Source organism: Cyphomyrmex costatus, unplaced genomic scaffold, assembly GCF_001594065.2.
Source record: "Cyphomyrmex costatus isolate MS0001 unplaced genomic scaffold, Ccosl1.0 scaffold193, whole genome shotgun sequence".
Taxonomy (NCBI): Eukaryota; Metazoa; Arthropoda; class Insecta; order Hymenoptera; family Formicidae; genus Cyphomyrmex; species Cyphomyrmex costatus.
In genome coordinates this window covers 3,525,519-3,547,806 of record NW_017275965.1, presented here as the reverse complement: position 1 = coordinate 3,547,806, position 22,288 = coordinate 3,525,519, and the positions used below count along the sequence as shown (strand labels likewise).

The 22,288-nt window shown below is 44.0% G+C and overlaps 1 protein-coding gene across 1 annotated transcript in view; it reads right to left on the bottom strand.

The window, feature by feature from the left end:
* Positions 1 to 249: 249 nt before the first annotated feature.
* Positions 250 to 22,288, bottom strand: part of LOC108772809 (homeobox protein araucan) — a 64,502-nt gene continuing 42,463 nt past the window's right edge. Inside the window, exons 3-7 of the mRNA XM_018538437.1 lie at positions 21,174 to 21,307; positions 14,073 to 14,431; positions 9,784 to 10,789; positions 9,496 to 9,579; positions 250 to 707 (exon numbers count right to left, since the gene is read on the bottom strand). Of these exons, the coding sequence (XP_018393939.1) occupies positions 9,540 to 9,579; positions 9,784 to 10,789; positions 14,073 to 14,431; positions 21,174 to 21,307 (1,539 nt within the window). The 3' untranslated portion in view covers positions 250 to 707; positions 9,496 to 9,539. The remainder of the gene's footprint in view (positions 708 to 9,495; positions 9,580 to 9,783; positions 10,790 to 14,072; positions 14,432 to 21,173; positions 21,308 to 22,288) is intronic.

The window sequence follows — 22,288 nt, the reverse complement described above, 5'->3', positions numbered from 1 at the left end:
TGGGGTGCGTGTGTGAGTGTACGTGGTGTGAGGACGATGTACACCGGCGGTACATCCGAACATCGAAGGCGATCGCGGAAAGTTCGTGTTCGGCCACTCGACCTGGGTAACTTGAACAAATCTTCTCACTCTCCTTTTCACTCGAGTTTGCTTGAGCGATCGGGGGGACGCAACACGCGCTGCCCCATCTTCTTGCCGTCAGCTAGCGGTCGATGGTACCAATCGAAAATATGGCGGCTCTTGCTTGCAACGTGCCGAGGAGAGTGCGTCGGGTATAAATCCTGCGGCCCCCATACTTTCTTCTTACCCGGTGTCGCTTCGCCGTACGTAGCCGTGCGTAAGCAGGCACTTTGACGTAATTCTCCTAATTCCTAAATCTCCTCTAAGCCGCCTCCTCTCTCGCGTACTCCCGCTTCACACAATCGCTCTTCTACCCTCTCATACGTCTTTTCCAAGTCGCGCCTTCCAGAGGTCGGGGAACGATTTATGTATCTCGAAGAGTCGACCACCTTCCTCTCTTCCCTTCCTTCCTTCCTTCCTGCTTGCCTCTACTCGCTTCTTACTCTTCGCACTTCTTTCTCCCTCCATCTCTGACGTGAAGTCGAGATAACGCTAATAAATCCCGAAACCACTCAGGAGCGCGTATTTACAGTCCGGCCGCAAGACTTCCTCGTAGGACCTCTCCCTCTCAATGGCGCCACTTTATTCTGCAACAGAAAAATGAAAATGGTCTTAGATCGACGCCGCCGTGTTTCTCCTTTCTTCTCTCCTGCGCAACAGAGAGAAGGGCTGCGTTCAGCAGAAAAAGCAGTTTCGCAACTGTTGTAAGATTCTTTAACATGATATTTAATCGCTTTTGGTTCCTCATTAAATTTAAATGTATAACGCTCATTGCCGCACTTTAATCTCGGTTTAATTTATTCTTCATGTTTTTCTATAATAATTACAAAAACTAAAAAAAAGGTGAAAAGTGAATTGAATCGAGGTTAAAGTTAATCTATATCGGTAGAAACGGGCATATAAATCAATCGTACAATATGTTACAGAATTTTACAGCGGTTACAAAGCTGCTTTTTTCGTTGGACGCATTATTGATGTATAACACTATTAAGCTCGTTTCTATCAATGATAGTTTAATTTTTATCTTGATTTAACTAACTCTTCATTGTTTTCTAATTCTAAGAATGAAAAAAAGATGAAGAGTAAATTGAATAACCAAGATTAAAGTTAATCTATTGTACATTGGTAGAAACAGACATTAGTGCGAGAACAGCATATTATTTCAGTACAAATGTTTGGTTCGAGTACTTGTTGTGTTTCACACATTTAAACAATGCATGTCGAAATGCGTACATTATCTTGGCTTCTTATTTCCATATAACAAGTCACAAAGACTAGCACAAAGTTATAGATTATCAAGCGAGCAATTACAGTGTTCGAGGCCTGGCGTATAGTCGTTGATAAGACGCGCGACAATTGTGACTCCTCGTTACAAACCGTTCGACGAGCAGACAATCGGTTTAAATAGCTGCGATACCCATGAAAATGTCGATGCCTTTGTAAACTCGTAAACGTACTATTACTAGAGCGCTTACATCCGTGCCGGTAGAATCGACGCTGCGTACGCACGCTCGTTTGCGTCTATCGATACTCGATTACCGTATCTCACGCCGGTGGACGATGCCCGTCGTTCCACCGCTGCTCTGTCACGATCGACATGCTGGAGATATAGATTCCACGTCAGGAGCGGAAAAAAAAAAGGGGCAGCTATAGGAAACCTGCTCATTATGTATCGCAAGGCCATTTTTGCGACTTTAACAGATAATCGTTCGCCCCGCGATACCATGACAGCGATTGTCAGTGTTAATAAACGACAAACCACACGTGCCGCGAGATAAAATGCGATCGTTATGCAAAACACGTTGCTCACCCGGCCATTACCGCCGGTATCGTTCGGCACTAAACGAACATTTATACGCCCGTAATTGTTTGCCACAATTGTTGACTACTTTTCCGTGACGTATTTGGGACGACACGTGAGTTACGTAACAAGGACTTTGATAACAACAATACCTCGTAAATCCTAACTCTCTGGGAGATTAGAACGTAATTTCTAGGCACGAAATTCTTACTTAATCATGATGATTTATGTAGAATTATGTTAATTGCAGGCCAACAATTTTTACTTTCCAAACTGATAAAGTTAACGCGATCAAAAATTGCCCGTAGAAATCGTAATTGTCATTAATGGAACTTCATACTATAATAATGGAACTACTGATGGAGACTAATATACGAGCAAATTAATGTTCGATTGTTATATCGTTCTTTTATTTAAAATACGATTTATTAAATGCGATTTAAAATACGACTAAAAAATTGAAGTTTCTCAAAAAAGAGGAAAAATTATATTTCAATTTGACAAAAAATTATTGCCTAATTAAATGTCTGCAAAAGAATATTTTTAAATATAATCGAATTTTTATCATTATTTTATTTTACTTTTAAAAAACCTTATGATTTTTTAATGAAATTATTCAATAGTTCGTTTTTAATAATTCATAGCGTAGCTTACTTAATTCATTCATGGTAATAACTCGAAAATTACGTTTTTATAGTTGTGTAATTTTTTAAGTAAAGAAGCAATATTTCTTTTTCGGTGATTAATCCGAGATACACAAAATCGGTATGTCGACATAGCTTTTATCACACATTGTTATTCTGTTATATGTAATATAAAAATGTACAAAAAATTAGTCACGATTTCTCAAACAATAAAATGTAATAAAAACTCTATTAAAATTGTTTTTTAACAAAGTTTACATTTTATTAAATTATACATATATATATACATATCAGTATATATTGACCTTTAAAACTTTCTTGAAAAAGTGTTTTACTTTCACTTGCCTTGAACACATTAATATGTGTTAAAGATTTTTCTTGGGTCAATAAAGAAAGTTCCTCCAAGGTTTCGAAAGTTCTAATGAACTATGAATACGAGCGCATCGAAGTAAACACAGAATAAAATCATAAATCTCTTTTCGAAATATTATATTTTAAAGTTAACAGAGAAACAGAAGTGGAAATTATTACGAAACTTCTGTAATAATCGATTCCGCTGTAAGGTCACGTTTCCTGGAGCGACGTTGATCGGTACTATGGCGATACAGCGACACGTACGAATTAATCGTGTTTCGCCGAACAATTATGCGGACACGGCGACACGCGATGATACGCGCGGTGGAGGGCCGCCGGGGAGATTTCCGTGGTGCACGATTATAAACGGGACGCCAATATCCATTTTGGCCGACGTTTCGGAACTGACGCCCCCGGCACCATCGCGGCGACGCTTGGCGAATATTTCAAAACGGCTACACGGGCCGTCTATCCCGTCTGTCGCGTACCCCCTTTCTCCCAATTCTCCTCGTCTCTGTTCTCATCGCGCTCCACGTTCGTTCGCTTCGTTCGCTTCGCCGGGCCGCGAACGAAATGACGCGCGCGTCGCTCCGGATGACAAATGTCGCGCGATTATGCAGCAAGTCGTTTCGAAAGTTTCCGCAGTGACATCTGGGATGTTACATGCATGCTGGTTACCACCGACGAGGCATCGCCGCTGTCTCTTTTCGCTGGGCAATAAATATTTGTGATTATCATTATGCGCCGCGGTCGCGGTCGCGGCCGCGCCGCGCGTCCCCGCTTCCGTTTCTATTGTATAAATTGTGTAATGGAACTTGGAACGATCTATATGCGCGATAAAAATGTCTACCGACGTTTATCGCTATCAATTCCAGGTAACCTTGACAGCTTTAATTTGATAAAGTGAAGGAGAGAGAAAAACTGTGCGATTGCAATTTGGGATCCGCAATCGATAACTGAAAAGATTATTTTGCCTCGGTGTGTCGAATTGACATTAAGGATGTATAGTAAAATCTATCTGTAAACTGGAATTGGAAATTTACACTTTTCGTATAAAAACGAAAGTACAACAGTTCAATATAACCTCAATATATTACATTTAACAATACAATTGTATAGTTCTAATAAAACTTTTTTTATTTTATCGTAATTATTTTTTAAACAAGTCTTTTTATATTGAAACAGTTTTTGATCTAAGAGGTTAATCATGTAACTTTTTCCCTGGAGCGAAATCGTGAAAAGTGAAAATTTTTTACATGTACATACATATGTATTGTATTTTCATTTTTCACATTTCCGCTCTACAGGAAAAGTTACATGATCGATATCCTAGATTTTAAATCGCCGTCAAACTTTTTATATTACTTAAATTTAAAATATAATCCATAGATGAAATCTGTATTTTTTTCGTAATGTTTTCATTTTCTTTTAAAAAAATACGTATAATATATCCTTATTAGGTAAGACACTGTTTTTCGTAAGAACTGAATCTCAGGCGATAGACAGAGGAGATAATAGAATTCCATTCATATGTCATTAATTTGAAATAAGCCAATGCCGCAATCCAAGTGCCTTTTCTTTTTACAAGCGCAAAGCTGCTTATACTCGTTGATGTCTCGATGATTGACGTTCTATAGAAAACCTGTTTATTCATTCCCATTATCTTGAACGGGCCAAAAGTTGTGAAACGTTTTATTTCACGATAAAACCGTCAAGTATTTAAATAGTACCTATATAAACGCTAAATCTTTCAGGCTATTCATCTATAATTTATAAACATCGCGAATTAACTGCAGTTGTGCGTTTCTTTTAAATAATATCTTGACATATCCGTGATAAATTCACATTTGAACGATCATTGACGTAGCAGATTCAAATCTTACGACAATGAATTTCCTTTCGTGCGCATCCACTTACACTGTAGAAATGGTATTATAATTTATTTATACAATCGCGATTGAGGGATCGTCGATTACGAAAAAGGATCGTTCAACGTGACGTCGTAATTTAACTATAGTCGAGGGAAAGATAGCGCGGAGATCTCGTGTCGATCGACACCCGCGATATTGCGCGCTTAGAACGATACCCCGAGGAGGAAACGACGAAATTGAACGGTCGCGCAGGTGAATGCGATAATGTGAATTTCATTGCTCGAATTCTCCGTTACCGGATATCGCGGGACAGCGAACGCTCCACTAATAGCAATGCGCTATCGTGTAATTATTGCGCTGGTCTCATGTGGCCGGTCGCGCGGGTAGCCTTGCATAATGTAGAAGACAGCCCCGGCGCATGAAATTATAAACATCAAACAATCATTAATTCAATGAAAGCACCGGTTTACGGAGAATTTTAATAATAACTCACGCTGATAGCTCGTCTTACGTTACGCATTTTTATAAAAGGAGTTAACATTCCGCTCGCGTATATCGACAGGAATTATTTCCTTGGAAATTCAGCAGCGTGTATGCGCCTCCATAATGATTTAATTATAACGTGCTCGAGATAAGCGGGTGAGTCTGTTTATTTTATAACTTTATTAATAATCTCGTTGGAGTTTGTACACGAGCACGGAGTGTTTACTCGGTAATGCGTAAGGGCGTAAGGATAACGAGCTGTCTCGTTCGCAGATCTTTTACGGGCATATACGAGTACGATCATCGTACCGAAGCGAGCAGCAACGTTGAGCGTCATTTTTTTTAATAAGTCGAGATAGAATCTCTCCCGCCTGTATATCTGTCCGGTTTTAGAATTAACGTGTCGATTTATATTCAGAGGGGCAGACGGAGCGCATAGGAGCGCGCCATGCGACTGCGGTCTGCGTTTTTATTCCCAATCAATAACATTTGCATCCGCGTCGGTCAGTCGAGTGGTCGAGTCACGAAATCACGTGAATGATAGCGACGCCTCGCCACGTCAGGGACGAAAAAGGTGGCGGTGCGTGCTCCTGGCGATCTCTCTCCACGATCTTACCCAGGTAGCAACGAAACCATCTAGCGCGCGCACCTAGAAACATAAATCCGTTTTCGCTATCGTCTTCACCTCGGCCCTGAAGATCTCACGTTAGACGACCGTACGTGCGATAAACCGCTCGAAACGTGTGTTGCGTCTCGCAAAATGGAGGTCGAGGACAAAGAAGGACGCGGTATACTACGGCGAGCGTATCGCCTCTGATGAAACCTTCGAGGTCGTACGGGAATTCCAGAAACGCGCATGTTTCTCAAAGAAGCATCGCGGCAACACATAGGCTTTTACCTTCAAGAGAAAGAGTGAGCGAGAGAGGGAGAGAAGGGGGATGCGCGACGACGTGTCCGAGGATTTATTAAGGAGACACCTGAATTCCCCCATCCGGAATCTCGAAGCCTTTAAAAAGATCGCCTATCCTTTCGCGCCTCCGGGGCAGACCATGGGTGCATGGTGGTCGCGAATTTTATGCAGATGCCGTGAGATCGTGTAAATATCGCTAGCTAAAAAACGACGATAGTTAGACGCGGGTCCACCCAAGGAGGAAGGGCTTAGTCCGATTCTCGATCATTTGGTACACCATCGTCCTAATGGCGATTAAACATCCTCGCGCTAATTGGCAATTATAGGGCACAGGCATCACCAAAGGATTTTACTTCTGCACGGAGGCTGTCTCTTCTCGTGTTGGTCTCTGCTTCACCCTCCGATCGCCTCTTTTCGGATGCGATCGGAAAGAGAACGAAAGAAGAGATGGGCTCTACCTGGTGGTAGGTGCTACAAAAGGCGCTGCCTTGCGCGACCTGAACGACTCGCACACGCACACACACACACACACACACACACACGTTCTCTCTTTCTCTTCCTTCTTCGTACCTGTCTGTTTGTGGGCGACAGGAAGGAGGGAGGAGGTAGAGATCGAGGATGGTCCGCACCGGAGCGGGTGCCGGTCCCCGAGAGAACCGAAAGAGGAGAGGGGTAGCATTATAAGCGCATCCGAGATGCGAACGCACCGACGCGTTCGGTATATATACGCGCGCGGGGAACGGAGGAAGGGAGGATGCGAGGTGACGACAGCGAAAACTAGTTTATTTGGAACGCGGCTATAAATTAGGATCAGATCGCCGCGAGATAAGAGAGCACCGGCTAACACCCGGTTCCATCCGAAAAGACGATCCCCTTCCTCTTCCCCCTTTATCCACCACCCCCGTTCCCCCGTTCGCCGTTCGCCTTTCTACTCGCGTTCACGTCGCGTCGTGGCATCCTACAAAGACAACAACGACGAACGTTCTCCGATACGTGGCAGCGTCGCCCTGGCTGGCGATTCTCTCGAGTCTTCGTAGTCTTTTTGTGAAACGAGGCGACGAATGATATGCTGAGATAATTTTTCTTGCAGTTCGTCTCCTCTTATCGAGTATCCTACAATCTTTGCGTTTATTAGATCTACTTTTTTTCATTACGGAAATAATTAACGGTCCTGTGAAAACATATGATATTATTTTTGATATACGTTTTGATATACGGGGACCGTTCATTATTTCTACAATAGAAAAAAGTATTATAAAAGTAAAGTTTTTAGGTTCGATAAGAGGAGAACTTGTTATTTAGACATATATTACACACTAAGAGAAAAACATGTATACATATAATTTTTAGTTAATTTTAATTTTCAGTGCTATGTAATTATATACTTATTCTTAGTAGAACTATAAATTACAATTATTATTACAATTATTATTACTAACGTTGTAGCACTAGTAACTATAGAAAATTTAGTATATATACATTATATGCATACAAATATAGTCATAAAATATTTTTCTCTCGTGTCTATTTCTATGTAAATTAATTTTGATCTTGATTTAACTTACTTTTTATCTTTTTCTAATTTAAGAATTAGAAAAGAATAAATTAAACTGAGATTAAGGTTAATATACATTGAAATGGATATCAGTAAAATAAAAAATTCAAGATTATCTACGTCTCTCGACTGTACGGTTAAAGGCTGATGCGCACTTTCCACGCAATAATATCGATCCTGTCGAGTAGATTCTCATTGCCATCGGATACAGGTGGCGGAAAGACTCGGAAGAGGGCCGCTTTAGTAGAACTGCTCTCGAATCGGCGCGGCGCGGGGAAAATGGAAAATGTATTTTCGCGAGGAGAGCGATTCGGCTCCTTTACGATTCCGTCGAATCAGATAACGTTCAAAGACTCGTACTCGCATCGCGACGTTACGGATACCGCGGGAGGATTCACCGAGAAGAATGGAGAAAGAGAATGAAGCGAGGGTAAGCCCTGGAGATGAATCTCGCGTATCGTTTGTAAGGAAACGGGAGAACAGTCGTTTCGACTCTTCCTCCCTTCCCTTTCCCACATTTTATCTACGAATGCCGCGAATGAGAAGACGCAGACTCCGGCTTTCCCCAAGACGCTTTAACGATCGCTTGCCGACTATCGCGGACAACCGCTTTTCTATCTCTTTCCTGACTTATCGTCTCACATACGCAAGTCGTATTCTAACGCATCGTCCTCTACGATCGTTTACACGACGCACGATTCGAATTGAAATTTGATAGAACATCCGAGGAGCAGCTTTTTATTCATAGATCTTTTGAACGATGCAATGATTTGTGTAGAATTTATACGTGCGATAAATTTGTATGTGAATCGTTTATTTGACGCGACACACATAATTTACGGAAAGTTTACGGCAGCACTATTATGGCCATACGTTGGCTCCTCTCACGACGCTTTGAGGTATCCATCTTAGGGTTAAGCCCGTTAGTAAGGAGAGCGAGAGCTCGTGAGACCCAAATGCGAGACTGGACCGGAGTCGTCCGTTCGGTCACCAACGCGACAGGTTGAGGTGTGTCCGAGTGTAGTGTTCCAACACACTCGGGCACGCACGATATACACAGGCACACGTGCGCATACACACATAAAACCTACGGCTGACTGGTGTGGTAAGAGAAAGACGCGGTTAGCCAGTGGTGATTCCATTCACTGATTGAAATCTCCGTCCATTTGTCACTGTCAAGGAGGTGGCGATAGCCTCTTTCTCCCTATTTCTCTATCTGTCTCTCTCTTTCTCTTTCTCTTCTCAGTTGTTGCCTCTACCATCATGGACTACCCACACGCTACTCAATGTGTGTCCGATACCATTATTATTTCAACTCGGGTCGCTCGACTTAACGACCAATCGACACGCCGGATATTAATTTCTTATCGATTGTTCCTGTGTCTCGACAGTGCGCGAGTTTGGCGCAACACCAGTTCGACCTGCGCGCCTTTCGCGTCGTTCGCGCAAGCGAGAATCGTTGTATCGATTTTCGTGCCGATAAGCCGGTCATGTACCGTTGCTTCGGACAACTCCCCCCCCCCCCCTTCCACCCGTCCCCTTCTTCGCTACCCATCTCGTCGACGCTTCTTTCTTTTACAGTCGAAAGTAAATTACGAACATCACTCGGCGTGATATTAACGCGACCATAATATACTACAGACCGAAGAAGAATTTTAACTCCATTCTTCTACAGCAGAAAATTTTTGACACACACATACGCGTATCGATCACAATCATAAAACGAGAAACGACGATAATATAATACTGTCACTTACTTTGGGAAAGACGACTATTATTTTCTGGATCTTGGTACGGGTTCTTAAACTGGCGAGACGAAACCACTACCCATCGATTGTGAACTGGAACAAAACATGTATTTTCTTAATCCTTTTTCATACATTTTTTTTTTATTATGAATTTATTATGAGTATAATTTTTATGACATATTTTTGTTATATATATACGTGCCGAAAAATATTCGTACGTTTTTTAAGTAAAACAATTCAGTAACGCCATTCAATATTAAACGACAAAATTAAATGTCAGACCGTTTTTCTACTCACCCTTTGTAAAATGGTTTAAATGCGGTGGTAGCTTCCGTGGGTGGCAAACTGGCAGTGGTTTGATGTTGGTGGAGAATAGAATTCTGACCAACTGACGAGAAGTCCTTATGCGGTGAGCTCTGTAGTCGAGAATTAAAGGATGAAGCGTTGCTGGCCGATCCTGAACTCGTCGACAGATAACCACCACTACCGGGATGATTCGCGCCGTAGGGGATATTAGGATTGCTATTAGTTGCGGCACTAGCGGTGTTGCCACCAGGACAGTAACCGCCCGGTGGTGCTTGGATCACTCCGTTCGGCGTGGCCACCTTCATATTGGGCGGCGTCTGAGGTGGAGTGTCCGTGCCAACCTCTGGAAACCCCGCCGCCGCCGCCGCCGAGGAGGACGCACTCGAGCTCGAGCCCGACGATGAGTTAGGATTGTAATGGAGTTGGCCACCGGACGAGGACGAAAGGAAGCCGCCGTATCTCGCAGCAGCACCCGAATAGGGCGCCGTTGCTGCTGCCGACGGGCTCATCCCCGCCGACGACGGTAGAGCGAACGAACTTCCCAAGTTTCCTCCACCACCGCCGCCACCACCGCCACCGGCGCCACCTCCTGGACCAAGCCATGGTTGTTGCGAATGATGATGATGCCCTTGATTAGGCACGTGATGTTGCTGTTGTTGTTGAGGGTAATGTTGCTGATGATGCAAATGGTGATACTGCTGATGGTGAGGGTGCGACGGTGGTGGCGGCGTTTTACACGCCGCCGTGTCCGCTAAGGACCAGATTTTAGGTTTCGTTGCAGGGATCGGTACACCACCCCCACTACAGTCCGATTTAATACCCTCTTCTTTCAGATGATCCTCACCGCCATAACCTTGATGATGATGGTGGTGATGCTGCATCGTATGATGAAAGGGATGCTCGCTCCGTCGGCGGTCGTCCTCAAGATCTAATTCGTCCTCATCGTCGAGATCCTTTTCATGTTGTAAAAGTTCCGCTTTCACGTGCCTCATTGGTTCTGAAAAAAAATCGAGGAAATTATATATAGATTTGTTCAAAAAAGAATACAAAACCTTGTAAATTGTTAAAATAAATAAAAGATATTGTGTATTGAAAAATTATCTAACGTTTGCCAAAGATTTTCCGTACAAGTGGAAATATAGACATTAATGGTTTATAATATTCGATACGCAAAAGTGAGACGTAAAACGCGAGTCATCGTAACGGGATTCCATCGTCGTGGAGGGTCGTCGAGCGACGGGAAAGTACGGATATTTCCCTTACGCCTCTATACAGTTAAGCTGTAAGGGATGCTGTGAAAAAAGGGAGCGAAGCCTTCAACCACTTTGGGGCGCGAGAGATTTCAGTTTCCCTTCGGGGCAATGAGTGGGGAGGATGCGCGAGTGAGTGGATAAACGAGAGATAGAAAGAGAGAGAATGAACCGTATCCATCTCCTTTTTCTCCGATCTCCCTGTCCCGTCGTCTCTCGGGGCACTCCATGGATCGTCCCGACCGTCTGCCAGCCAGCCAGCCAGCCAGCCACCGAGCCAAGCCAGGCAGTCAGTCAGGGGTGAGAATTTCATTAAGAGGTTCGAATGTGTCGGCAGAGGGTTTACTTGATGGGTCGTCAAGCGATAATTCCCAAGCACGAAGGGCGTGCTACACTCTTGAGCGTAAGAGAGACGTATAGAGAGAAATGAAGAGAAAGACAGAAGAGAGAGAGAGATAGAGAGAGAGAGAGAGAGAGAGAGAGAGAGAGAGAGAGAGAGGTGAGAAAAAGAGAGTTTCGGTTTAGGGCGCACGCACCCCCTTATAAAGGGAACTTCTCTCTTATGGGCCAACTAAATAGATACTACCGTCGAGTCCACAAGTGGCTCTTTAACTTTTGACCCTCTTTTATCAGACGTTAATCTCGTAATCTTAGTGCCGTGCGGGCGGATTCTGTGTTCAAATTGAATAACTAAATTGTATTGGGCTTGACTTTACCCAGAGCGTTACTCGCGCGCCAATTACAAGCATATAATATTTTTTCGATTCTTACATTTCGATGATTTACAAGATAAACTTAACTTGCCCGTGTAACTTATATAACAATAGTCGGATTCCAAAAGCCTGAGAGTTTGAATACATATTCTACTTGAATACGAATATTTCAACCCTCGTCGCATAGGTGGCTGACACTTTGTGTGACCTATCTTCCTCAGCGGCTCGGCGTAGAAATTCATGAGCGCGCCAAAAGCTCCCCTTTGAATTTCTAAAGGTCACCGGCACAGAGCGAAGACATGTATGTGTATATCCGTTCACATACCGAAGTGTCGATACATGTTCTCGCTATTTATATAGGAAGAAGAGAACCACGAAAATTTTAGACGTAAGAAACACCAACGTCTGTGCTTTCACGCGACCACACGCGGAAGAACCGGCGACGAATCAATTTCCCATTGGTTCTCGTCAGCTTTTCTCAGTGTATCGTCAGAGTGCTCTCCTCCACTCGAGCCGGTCTTTTGAAATTACGAGCTATTGCAGGACGCGTGACGTAGCTGAATCTAGGTGTCCTGGATCGGGAGAGAGACCGAAACGACGAGAGCATTCGACAGGACGAAGGAGAAGGCGAGCGAGCGAGAGAGAGAGAGAGAGAGAGAGAGAGAGAGAGAGAGAGAGAGAGAGAGAGAGAGAACCGATATTGGCCAATGTGCGGTGGGGTAATGGTGGCCATAGGAGGGTCCGTACCATTCGTCTCGCCGCGGGCGCCGATACATCACCGTACCTCGAACCAACGTTCTCTCGTGTGTATCTATATACATTCACAATATATATACATATATGTACATATATATACACACATATACATATGTACATATAGTATATATGTATACGGACTCCGTAGCACAGAGTGGATACGGTTCTACGGATGGCTACTCAGACCGGGCGCACCCTCTCCCTCTTACACGAGCACACGCATACAATTACGTGCTCCTCTCACAGATCTGTGCTTCTCGCGCATCGTACATACACCTACACGCTCGCGGCAAGCTCACGGGCAAATAGCCCGGTCCAGCCCGGGGTGCCCAATACCAATACCGGTACGGCGCGGCGTCGGCCCGATTCACCGGGGGACCAAACCGAGAGCCATTAATCTCTTCGCGCGGCAACCCGCAACCCGTCACTGTGTTTACCCACATGTGAACCATTATGTCCGCCCCCGCAATGTAGAACCCACTCCGCGCGCTCCGTTTCACCGCAAATGCCTAACTGGCTGTTTCCGGTCTTCGCTGCGCGAAGAAATTCGCCTCGGCGAGTGAATCTACCTCGGGATGCAAATATCTTTGATAACCGGATCATTATTTGAAAAACAAGTCGTGGTATTTGGACCCCTAATAAGCGCGTGCGACGTGCTTGTCGGTGAATAGAGTGCTGAAACGAACCGAAATTTGCAGCCACGTATTTCAGAATCGTCGATCGTAAAAATTTACGGTTGATGGGCGACCCACAGAAGCTCTCGAGGAACGACAGGTACGCGAGCAACAAGACTAAAAGCCATATCATCGATCTTTCGGTCGAAGCATGGAGTGAAGATACATTTGCAAGAGAGGTATCTAAGAACGGTACCATAAATTCCCTAAAAAAAATTCAGGCAATCTTTAAAAACAACTGCTGACCGCCCGGAGTGAAGTCGTAAGTCCGATTCATTGTGAGCGAAATGCATACTTGCGCAATACGAGAAACGCCAGCTGATGGGTATTCGATATCAGAGAAACTAGTCACGCGAAGGAAACACGCCATCGACATTCCGAAGTCAAAGAGATCGGCTCGCCTTGCACGCGTTGTGGACCTACCTTCAAGAAACAATTCTAGCTGACGATACTTCTCGCAATATTGATAATCAAACGTTTCTAACGATAGAAATTCTCTGATAGCAACGACGGGTTATCGTGAATATTATTCTGTACCGCAGCAATTTCTCTCTCTCTCTCGGACTGTCTCTCGAAGCAAACGTTGCCGACTAGCCGTTTTGAATATTATTATTACTCTCCCGACATTTTTTTTGCAGTGACGTTAGCAGGCACGCCCCTCGTTTCATTTTGTTTCGTAGTTTGTAGACCTGTTAGCGGCGTAAACTAAGATTTCGCGTGTTAACTTCAGCACGCCCCGCGACTACGAGCAATTTTCTAAATCGCTCTCGCAGATAGCAACGTGAAAACGTGACGGCTCATATCTGCAGGCAGCGTTTTACTGAATAATGAATTCTGACTCGCTGTCGGACAACGGATATCATGCGTGGAAAGGAAAAAAGGCTTACCGGTATCGTCGATGCCCCGCCTCGCGTCTTCACCGACCCGGTCGCCTCTGTTATCCGACGCGAGCTCGTCCTTTTCCTTATTATCCTCGGAATCGGTAAGCACCGCATCGTCATCGTCGTCCGTCTTGTTCTTCGGTTCCCAGGTCATCTTGTTCTCCTTTTTGAGACGTCTCCGCGCGTTGGCAAACCAAGTGGAGACTTGCGTCAGCGTCATTTTTGTGATGATAGCCAGCATAATCTTCTCGCCTTTCGTCGGATACGGGTTCTTCTTGTGTTCGTTCAGCCAAGCCTTCAAGGTTGCCGTCGATTCCCTCGTGGCATTCTTCCGCCGCGCTGCCAGGTCGTACCCAGCGCCGTATCTGAAAAAAAAAAACAACGAAAAAGTTAGCTCACAATGAGACGTCTCCTGAAATTCTTTAAAAATCGCGTTACACTCGAATAAACAGCGGCTTGTAAACAGGAAGTGCAATAATGAGGAAAATCGAGATGCAAAGAACTCAGTAAAGTGTAGATAATATTTGCACGTGAATCTCTCAGTTTCCTATTACCAGTTACTAATTAATCGATATGTATAATTTACATTTTTTTTTACATATACAGAGGTCGATTACAATTTACGATGTACACGGAGAAAATAGTTTTGTTAAAGTATTTAAAAATGTAGCCAAATGCAGAGCTAAATATAATTTTGTTAGATTATCGAAATATTTTATATAAGACATTTAAACTCGTTGCTAGAATATTTTGCAGCATTGTTTATCATGCTTGAGTTTTTACACAATTATTTTTATGGTTCAACAAAATTATTTTCAGCTCTATCAAAAGTTTTAAATACTTCAATAAAATCTTTCTCTTCTCGTGTATCTGTTTCTTGTGGAGAGAGAGAAATTTCGAAATTATAATCGAATTACTGTAGTTGTGTTCGGCCAATAAACGTCAAATGCATTATTAACGATTGAGTAATCGCCGTTAAGCAACGCTCGCCGTTTGCCTGCCAGAAGGTAACTATTGTTCCATATTTGTCGAAACAGGCCACTCCACTGGAGAAGTGGTATCGTGTCGAGGGTGTGAATTCCCTGCAGATTTTGGCAAGTCCGAAGTGCTCTGCACGAGCCCTCGGCTTTTCTAGATCCATGCCTTTCTCTCTTTATTTCTCTTTCTCTCTTTCTCTACCTCTCCCTCCCTTTCTCTTTCTCTCCGCCTTGCTGAACATCAAACCCCTCCGTGGGGGGGGGGGCCGGCATCCTACTGGGTCGAGGGTGATACTCCGGCAAATATATACGGGGAATAAACCCCCAGCGGCGGCGTGATTCCATCGTGCACCCCCGGCACTCACTCGCCGTAATGGCGATTCGATCGATCCCCTCTTGCCCACCCCCTCATACTTGCTCGCTCAGTCTCGTCTACTCCTCTCGCGTCTCTCTCCCATTTCTCCCTGTCTCCCTTACGAAGAACCCGGGTGCGCGAGTATGTTATAGGTGGATACTGTTATATACTACAGGCTAAAATACCTATCGACGATCCATCGGCTGTGAAACGATGGAAGAGGCACAGTGGTTCGCGATAGCGGCGATGGTAGTGGTTAGTAACAATGTTTTGCCTCGAGCGGAACACATCCTGACGAGATACCTGCTGCTGTTGCTCACCGATGGGATAAATGAAAATTTCGTAGTATCGATATCGACTATCTAGTGACGAACGACAATCAGAAGATCAATATTATGATAATCAATAAATTTTTGAAATATTCTGAGCGGTTTCTGAGCATTTTCCAAAGGTGTGAGAAGTAATGGATTAATTTACAACTGTATCTAAATAATTTAAACAAATATTCTCTTGACAAACCGTAACAAACATCGATCGACCTGTATTACATTCGATTTATGGCAACTTGCTCCAATATTGTTTACGGAAATAATCATCAACCGCGAATTCTTTATTTTCGTTGTGGCGCTGTTAAAAATAAATTCATTGCCAGATATCTATTTCCATTTTATGTAATCGAATTAGACGAGTGTACGCGTCGGACGGCGGTCAGATTGAAGAAATCGTTCGGTACACGTGGAGACAGTCGAAGAGAGAGAAAGAGAAAAGCGGAAATCGAGGTAAATCGAACGAACGGCGAATTATTAGATTCTCGCTTTCACTCAACGAGCACAAGACTGTGCAATCCACTCCCTGTACCACCCTCCGATTACCACTGCGATCCGCATCCGAGATTGCCGAGATGACCGCGTCGATGGGGATGGAAACGGCAATCCGCAGGAGGCTGACTCGAAGAAGGTGGAGGACGTTTCACCCTCTATTAAACTCCCTCGTACAAGGGAAAGGCGGCCGTCGGGATACGTCGCCAGTAAAACGAGCCTCTCCTCGACTTCTTTTTTTTTTTCTTTCTTTCTTTGCTCTCCTTCGGCCGTGTTCCTCCTTTCCCCTGCTGCTACCGCAAGAAAGCGGCCATGTCCTCGAAGGAGTCCTATCGATTTCGATAGGCTTCCGCGTCCGCCCTTGAAGTAGTCGCGACCATATGGCAGTATTTGCGAAAGGACGAAAATTGTTGATTTTATTGCGGATTATGTTCTTCCTCCGGGAAAGTTCTCTAATATTTTCTAAATTATCAGCATTACGAGAAGTATTGCGTAACACAGGTTTTGCATACAGTTACTTTAATAAGAATTTATAGTAAGGACTTACAATAATAAGAAGAACTTATTAAAGGAATTCTAACTTTGCATATCCATTCTGACGTGATCGGACAACATTAAAAATGAGAAAGTTAACGAATTCGCGGAAGAAGGTATAACAGTCCGTGTTTTGAATCGCAGACTCGTCAGGAATCGACAGCGGACGACGATACAAGCTTGCAGATATAATCAAAGTTCGCCCCCCCCCCCCCTTCGTTAATATGCGCAATTTCGACTGCCTCCCACACTCCAAGCCGTACCGGTGCTACGCCACGCAATTATCTACATACACAACGAGTCCGCATCGGCATTTACATACTAAGTGTACCGTTGCGTGCCGGGAGAGAATCGCTCGGATGTGATCACGTCTTGTATATTGCGACGATGCAGATGCGACGACGAATGGGAGCAAGGTAAAAACTTGGCGAATGTGCAATGACCAGTCCAATCTGCTCTCTTCCTTGTAGCATGTCTCAACGCGATTGGTTCGCGAAAACCGACCGTTATTCGCGCACTCGAGTTACGAAGCTATTGGTATTTCGAAAATGTCAAGTTTTACCGTGAATTAAAATCGTGCAAGCGGCGGATGTTCAATACAGAAAAGAAAGAAGGGACGTTACATTCCTCTTCACGAGTGTCGCGATCGGATTTCGTGATACGCATCGAAATCGAAACAAGTCGATATGCATAATAAGCGTTTTTGAATTTTCATATAAATATGAGTTTATATATTCTGAAGGAATGTAAAAGCCGAATGTATAAAGATCTAAGCATTATGCTTATAGTGTGACAGCTCACGGACTAGTAGATTGCGAGTGAATGGCGCTATCTGCTATCATTAAATTCTCGGACACGTTCTTATCGTCTCTTTGTCGATGTTAAAGCAAAATCGTGCCCTTGAAGAACAAAACGTATATATATATTTTTTATTTTTTTTTTTTAAATATGTATTTTACCAATAAACGTACAAATATCAAATGTACCTCGTGTGAATTTCAACGTTAATTCTAACTGGCATTTTGAGTGACTTATTTAAAAATACCTTCAGCGATTAAAAAATCTTTAATCTGACACTAACAGTAAACAAATAGGAACGGATATCTTTTTTATTGTCAGTTAATCACTCGTCAAAAGGCCGATAATCAAATGTCGACGTTATGCGATATCGGATTCGGCAAATGGATATTCGTGCAATAACAAAATGAACTCGCAGTTATAGCATTGCCGCGCATATTTCTGCATGAATTGGAGGAGTAACGTCAATTTAGAAGTATCGTTCCGGGGAGTGAAAGGACAAAGAGAAACGTATCATATACGTGAAACGAAATTGTCGACAGGCTCAGAGGAAGGTTGAAACGATAGGGATCGAAACGGTAGAAATTCCTCCACTAAGGGGGTTAATAACAATACGAAAGGGTGTATAGAGAAGCGCGTAATGCTAGACACTGGCAGCACTCGAGCGACTCATTAGAGGCTTTGCATATGGTGGCGTCAACCTCGAAAGGTTAACCAATATTGGCAGAACGCGCGTAATTACGTCCTCCAGTCTGGTATAGCTGCGTATATATAGAGGTAGCTTCAATAGTTACGCCCGGGTTCGGATGTGCAAACGTTTCCTACCGACTAACCAGCCAACCTACTGCATCTCTCTCTCTCTCTCTCTCTCTCTCTGTCTGTCTGTCTATCTTTCTCTTTCTCTCATACGTACACACACATATAAGCACCCTCTCTTCCGTGCAATTGTGTATAGCTTACGGCTGCGTTTGCTCCGTACTGCTATCGACAAGATCCGCCCCTTATACTCGCGCAATCGCTATGTCATACAATAGACCGATATGCTGTCTATTTCTAATCACCAACTTCGCAGCCGTTTTATTCCAAGGCAATCACGAAGAGTGTAGCAATTACTTCGATAATCAATGAAATTATTGAACTGTACTACATCCGAGTAGTCTCGATATTTTATTTTTAAGACGGCGTGAAGAGAATCTAGGCAGAATTTTTTTTTTACTTTACCGATCAGTAAAACGTGCACGTACGTACTCCGTACGTCAATATATCAGGTGATTTTTTTTAGTATTAGATGCCGTTTCAGGAATTTCCAGACGATAGAAAAGACACAAATAAGTAACCGGTTACGGGAAATCAAAGATAATCATCAAAGAGAAAAAGGCCGCACGTTTCTATAATGCCGGTACAGCCAATGTCTATAAGCGATCACTGATAATAAAAAGCGGTATCTCCCGATTGGGTTAAAATTAAGATAGTATCACAGTATTTGCTGACATAGCGTCTTTTTAATGGACAAAAAGAGCTGCGGCGCAATTATAGCATCGTTAAATATGTACAAGATTAGTTACACATCGGTCTAAATATATATAATTATCATCATTATGTATAATTATCGATCTAAATATGAAAGAAAAGAAATTTAATTTTATACATATTTTCTTATATTATATTAACATTTTGTTATTGAAAGCTATACGATAATTATTTCGATATTTAAATTTTCATTTAACAACAATTTAAAATGTTGCTATATGTTGTCTTAATATACACAAAGAGTAAGCAGACATATTCAACTATATCATTCAATAACGAATAATAGGGTGGTAAGATTCGCGGGAATGTGCAACGGCGCGAGCGAAGGAAAACAGAGAAATCAATCAATTTACATAAAGACAACAGGAAAAAAGAGACACTTGTGCCTGTTCAAAGTGTCCTCAAAGGAACCCTTTCGTACCAGTAACGACATATTTCTCATTTCCTGTAATCAGAGCGTTCGCGTCGGAGCGTCCCAGTCGAGCTGCTTCAATTTACACCCTCGCGCGGAGCATCCCCTCCTTGTGTCGTCATACAACGTAGTCTGCAACTTTCAACGCTGCCAGTAAAACAATAGCGGTCTGACGGCATCGAAAGTGACGAGGCTCATGGTAGAGGCCCGTTAAGGGAAGAGAGCGACCAGGGCAGAGATGAGGGAGAAACGAGCGAGAGAGCGGCCGTCGTATTATTAAGCAAGTAAATTAATAGAGGCTTGTCCAGGAGAGGTGGTGAGAGAGCGAGGCAGTAAGGGCACTGAATTCCACGATAAACAATGCCTACCGTCGGAGTTTCTCTGGTAGGCGCCGCCACCGCCACCGCCACCGCCGTTGCCGCCGCCGAGCGCACGCAGACTATACAGCCATCCGAAAGGGTGGCTCTGGAAGAGGGAGGGAGAAGCCTCCCGTTGCGTGAGTCACAGCGCGCTTGCCTATTCCTGAACGTCGAGCATGAACGTATGTGTGTGTGTGTGTGTGTTCACCAGGCGACCACGAGGGTTGCTAAGCGAAGCAAGTAAAGCACCTGTGGGAGCCGACTCGTTCGGAGGATACGGAGGTGGCCGAGGAAGTAGTCGAAAGGGAGTAGACGTACGCGAGGGAGAAACGGGTGAGAAGAAGAGAGGGATAGATAGAGAGGGATTTAGAGCCACGGGAAGGGAAAGATAGAGGGTAGAGCGAGAGAGTACACGGAGACGAGAGTAGAGTGGTGAGTAGAGCAGAGAGAGGCCTGGCGAACGGGCGAGCCAACCCCGGGGAGGAAGCCAATCAATAAACTCACTCACTCACTTGCTCTCCTACGGAGAGAGACCTACTGCTCTCCCTATGCTCGCGATGTGGCGATATATGTGTACGTGTGTACGCCAGTATACGTATGTACACACGTCCAACCTGGAAGCCTCCATTATATACGCCCACTCGGCTGCCTACAGCCATTTTGTAGCCGTCCGTCGTGTTTGGCCTAACTCGAGCGCCGGTACCTTCAACCCCCTTCGAGTTCGACAGAATTCGGAACTCGCGGCAACTACTTTGGCCGAATGTCAAGTCGATCGATGATGATTACATCGGACGCTGTATCGTATTAATGTTGTTACACGCGATCAACTTGTGCAAACGTGCTATATCTATTTATCTTCGAAACTAGATTAAAACTGGCCGTTTAAATTGGATATCTACATATATATCCGACATATCATACATCATATTAACATAAAAGTTATTCCACGCCAGATGTGTTTTCTGTGGCGACGACGAATAACATTACGGCTCTTCATCTCGCCGATACGACTAGCGTGATTTTAACGGTCCATACACCACAAACGGTGTGCTTCTCCAGGTGCCCGACTATAAGAGGGAGATATTACGGATTCGCGATAACGATAACCGTCGTCGCGCGGAAACGTTTCCAACGAGGAACATACGTGGCAAGTACGACGGGATCGTGACTCTTGTTTTAATGGCGGCTCGCGGAGGTAACGGGTCAGGGGTAAGAGGAGAGATGGCTCGGCGCTCTCTGTCTCTCTCTCCTCTCCCCTTCTCTCTTTCAACGGTAGTTTAATCTAATGGAGTCGAGAGACCATGAAACCTGGCGATAAACTTACCCGTAGGCGGCCAGGGTTGGATCGTAAGGGTAGTAACCCGTGGCGGCAGGTTGAAGGGCGGCCGTGCCCCAAGCAGCACCCATGTCCGCCGTCATGCCCATCCCCGTCGCGTCCTTCAGCCCGTACGGATTACCCTGCAAGAGCAGAGTGCATGATAAGCGCTAATTTATTTAGTATGTCGCTGCATCGCGCATATATGTAAATTCTCCTACAATGTAAACATGTTATCGACATGCTATCCTTTTTATCGCGACTTTAAAATTAAAAAGGAAACAACGGTATTGATCAATATCGATCCTCGCGTGACACGTGCGATTCAGGAAACTAATACAGATCCATTATGGTTAATGCTACAGATTATGTTCTGCATGCTGAGAGAGATTATCGCAAGCCTGTATGTAGAAACCCTTTAAAGGTTCAATCCATCTCAATTTTCACTGATAGACTGAAAAGACACAAGAAGAGTCGTCACGATCGTATAAATATAATATTTAACCTGAACATACAGTTTGTGATTTGTAATTTTAAAAAGCTTATACGAGCGGAATAAATGTTTCTGAAAGAAATCTTTCAATCATCTTTTACTTTCGTCTTAATCACCCCGTGAGAGATTAAAAGGCAAATGAAAGGAGGCCGCGGGTTTAACCAGGCATCTCTAAGACATTATCGCGAACAGACGTCAGTTAGTCGGTGTATAATGTCGTCACAAGACGCGTTGTAAAGGCACACTGTAAAACACGAGCAAAGAGATGGGAGAGAGGAGATGAGATATGAGAGGAAAGAGTGGAAAAAAGAGCGAGAAAGAGGAGCGCAGGTGTGAGAAAAGAGAAGGAACGTGGAGGCACGTTACGCGGCTAATGGTAGCACAATAGGGGATATTATTAGTGCAGCGGCTTAGGAGTGGTCTCTTTGGCGCCACGGAGTTTCATATTACACCTAGTCGTCGTCGTCGTCGTCGTCGTCGTCGTGTCTTCATCGTCGTCGGCGTTCACCTTCTTAATTCCCTACTCGCCTTTACCCTGCGTTTCGATTTTCGAAGGCCCTAACGGGTGTCCTTGGCTCTCCCTCCTACCTTTCTTTCGCCTTACTCTCGGCCCTTAGTCCCACCTCGCAGT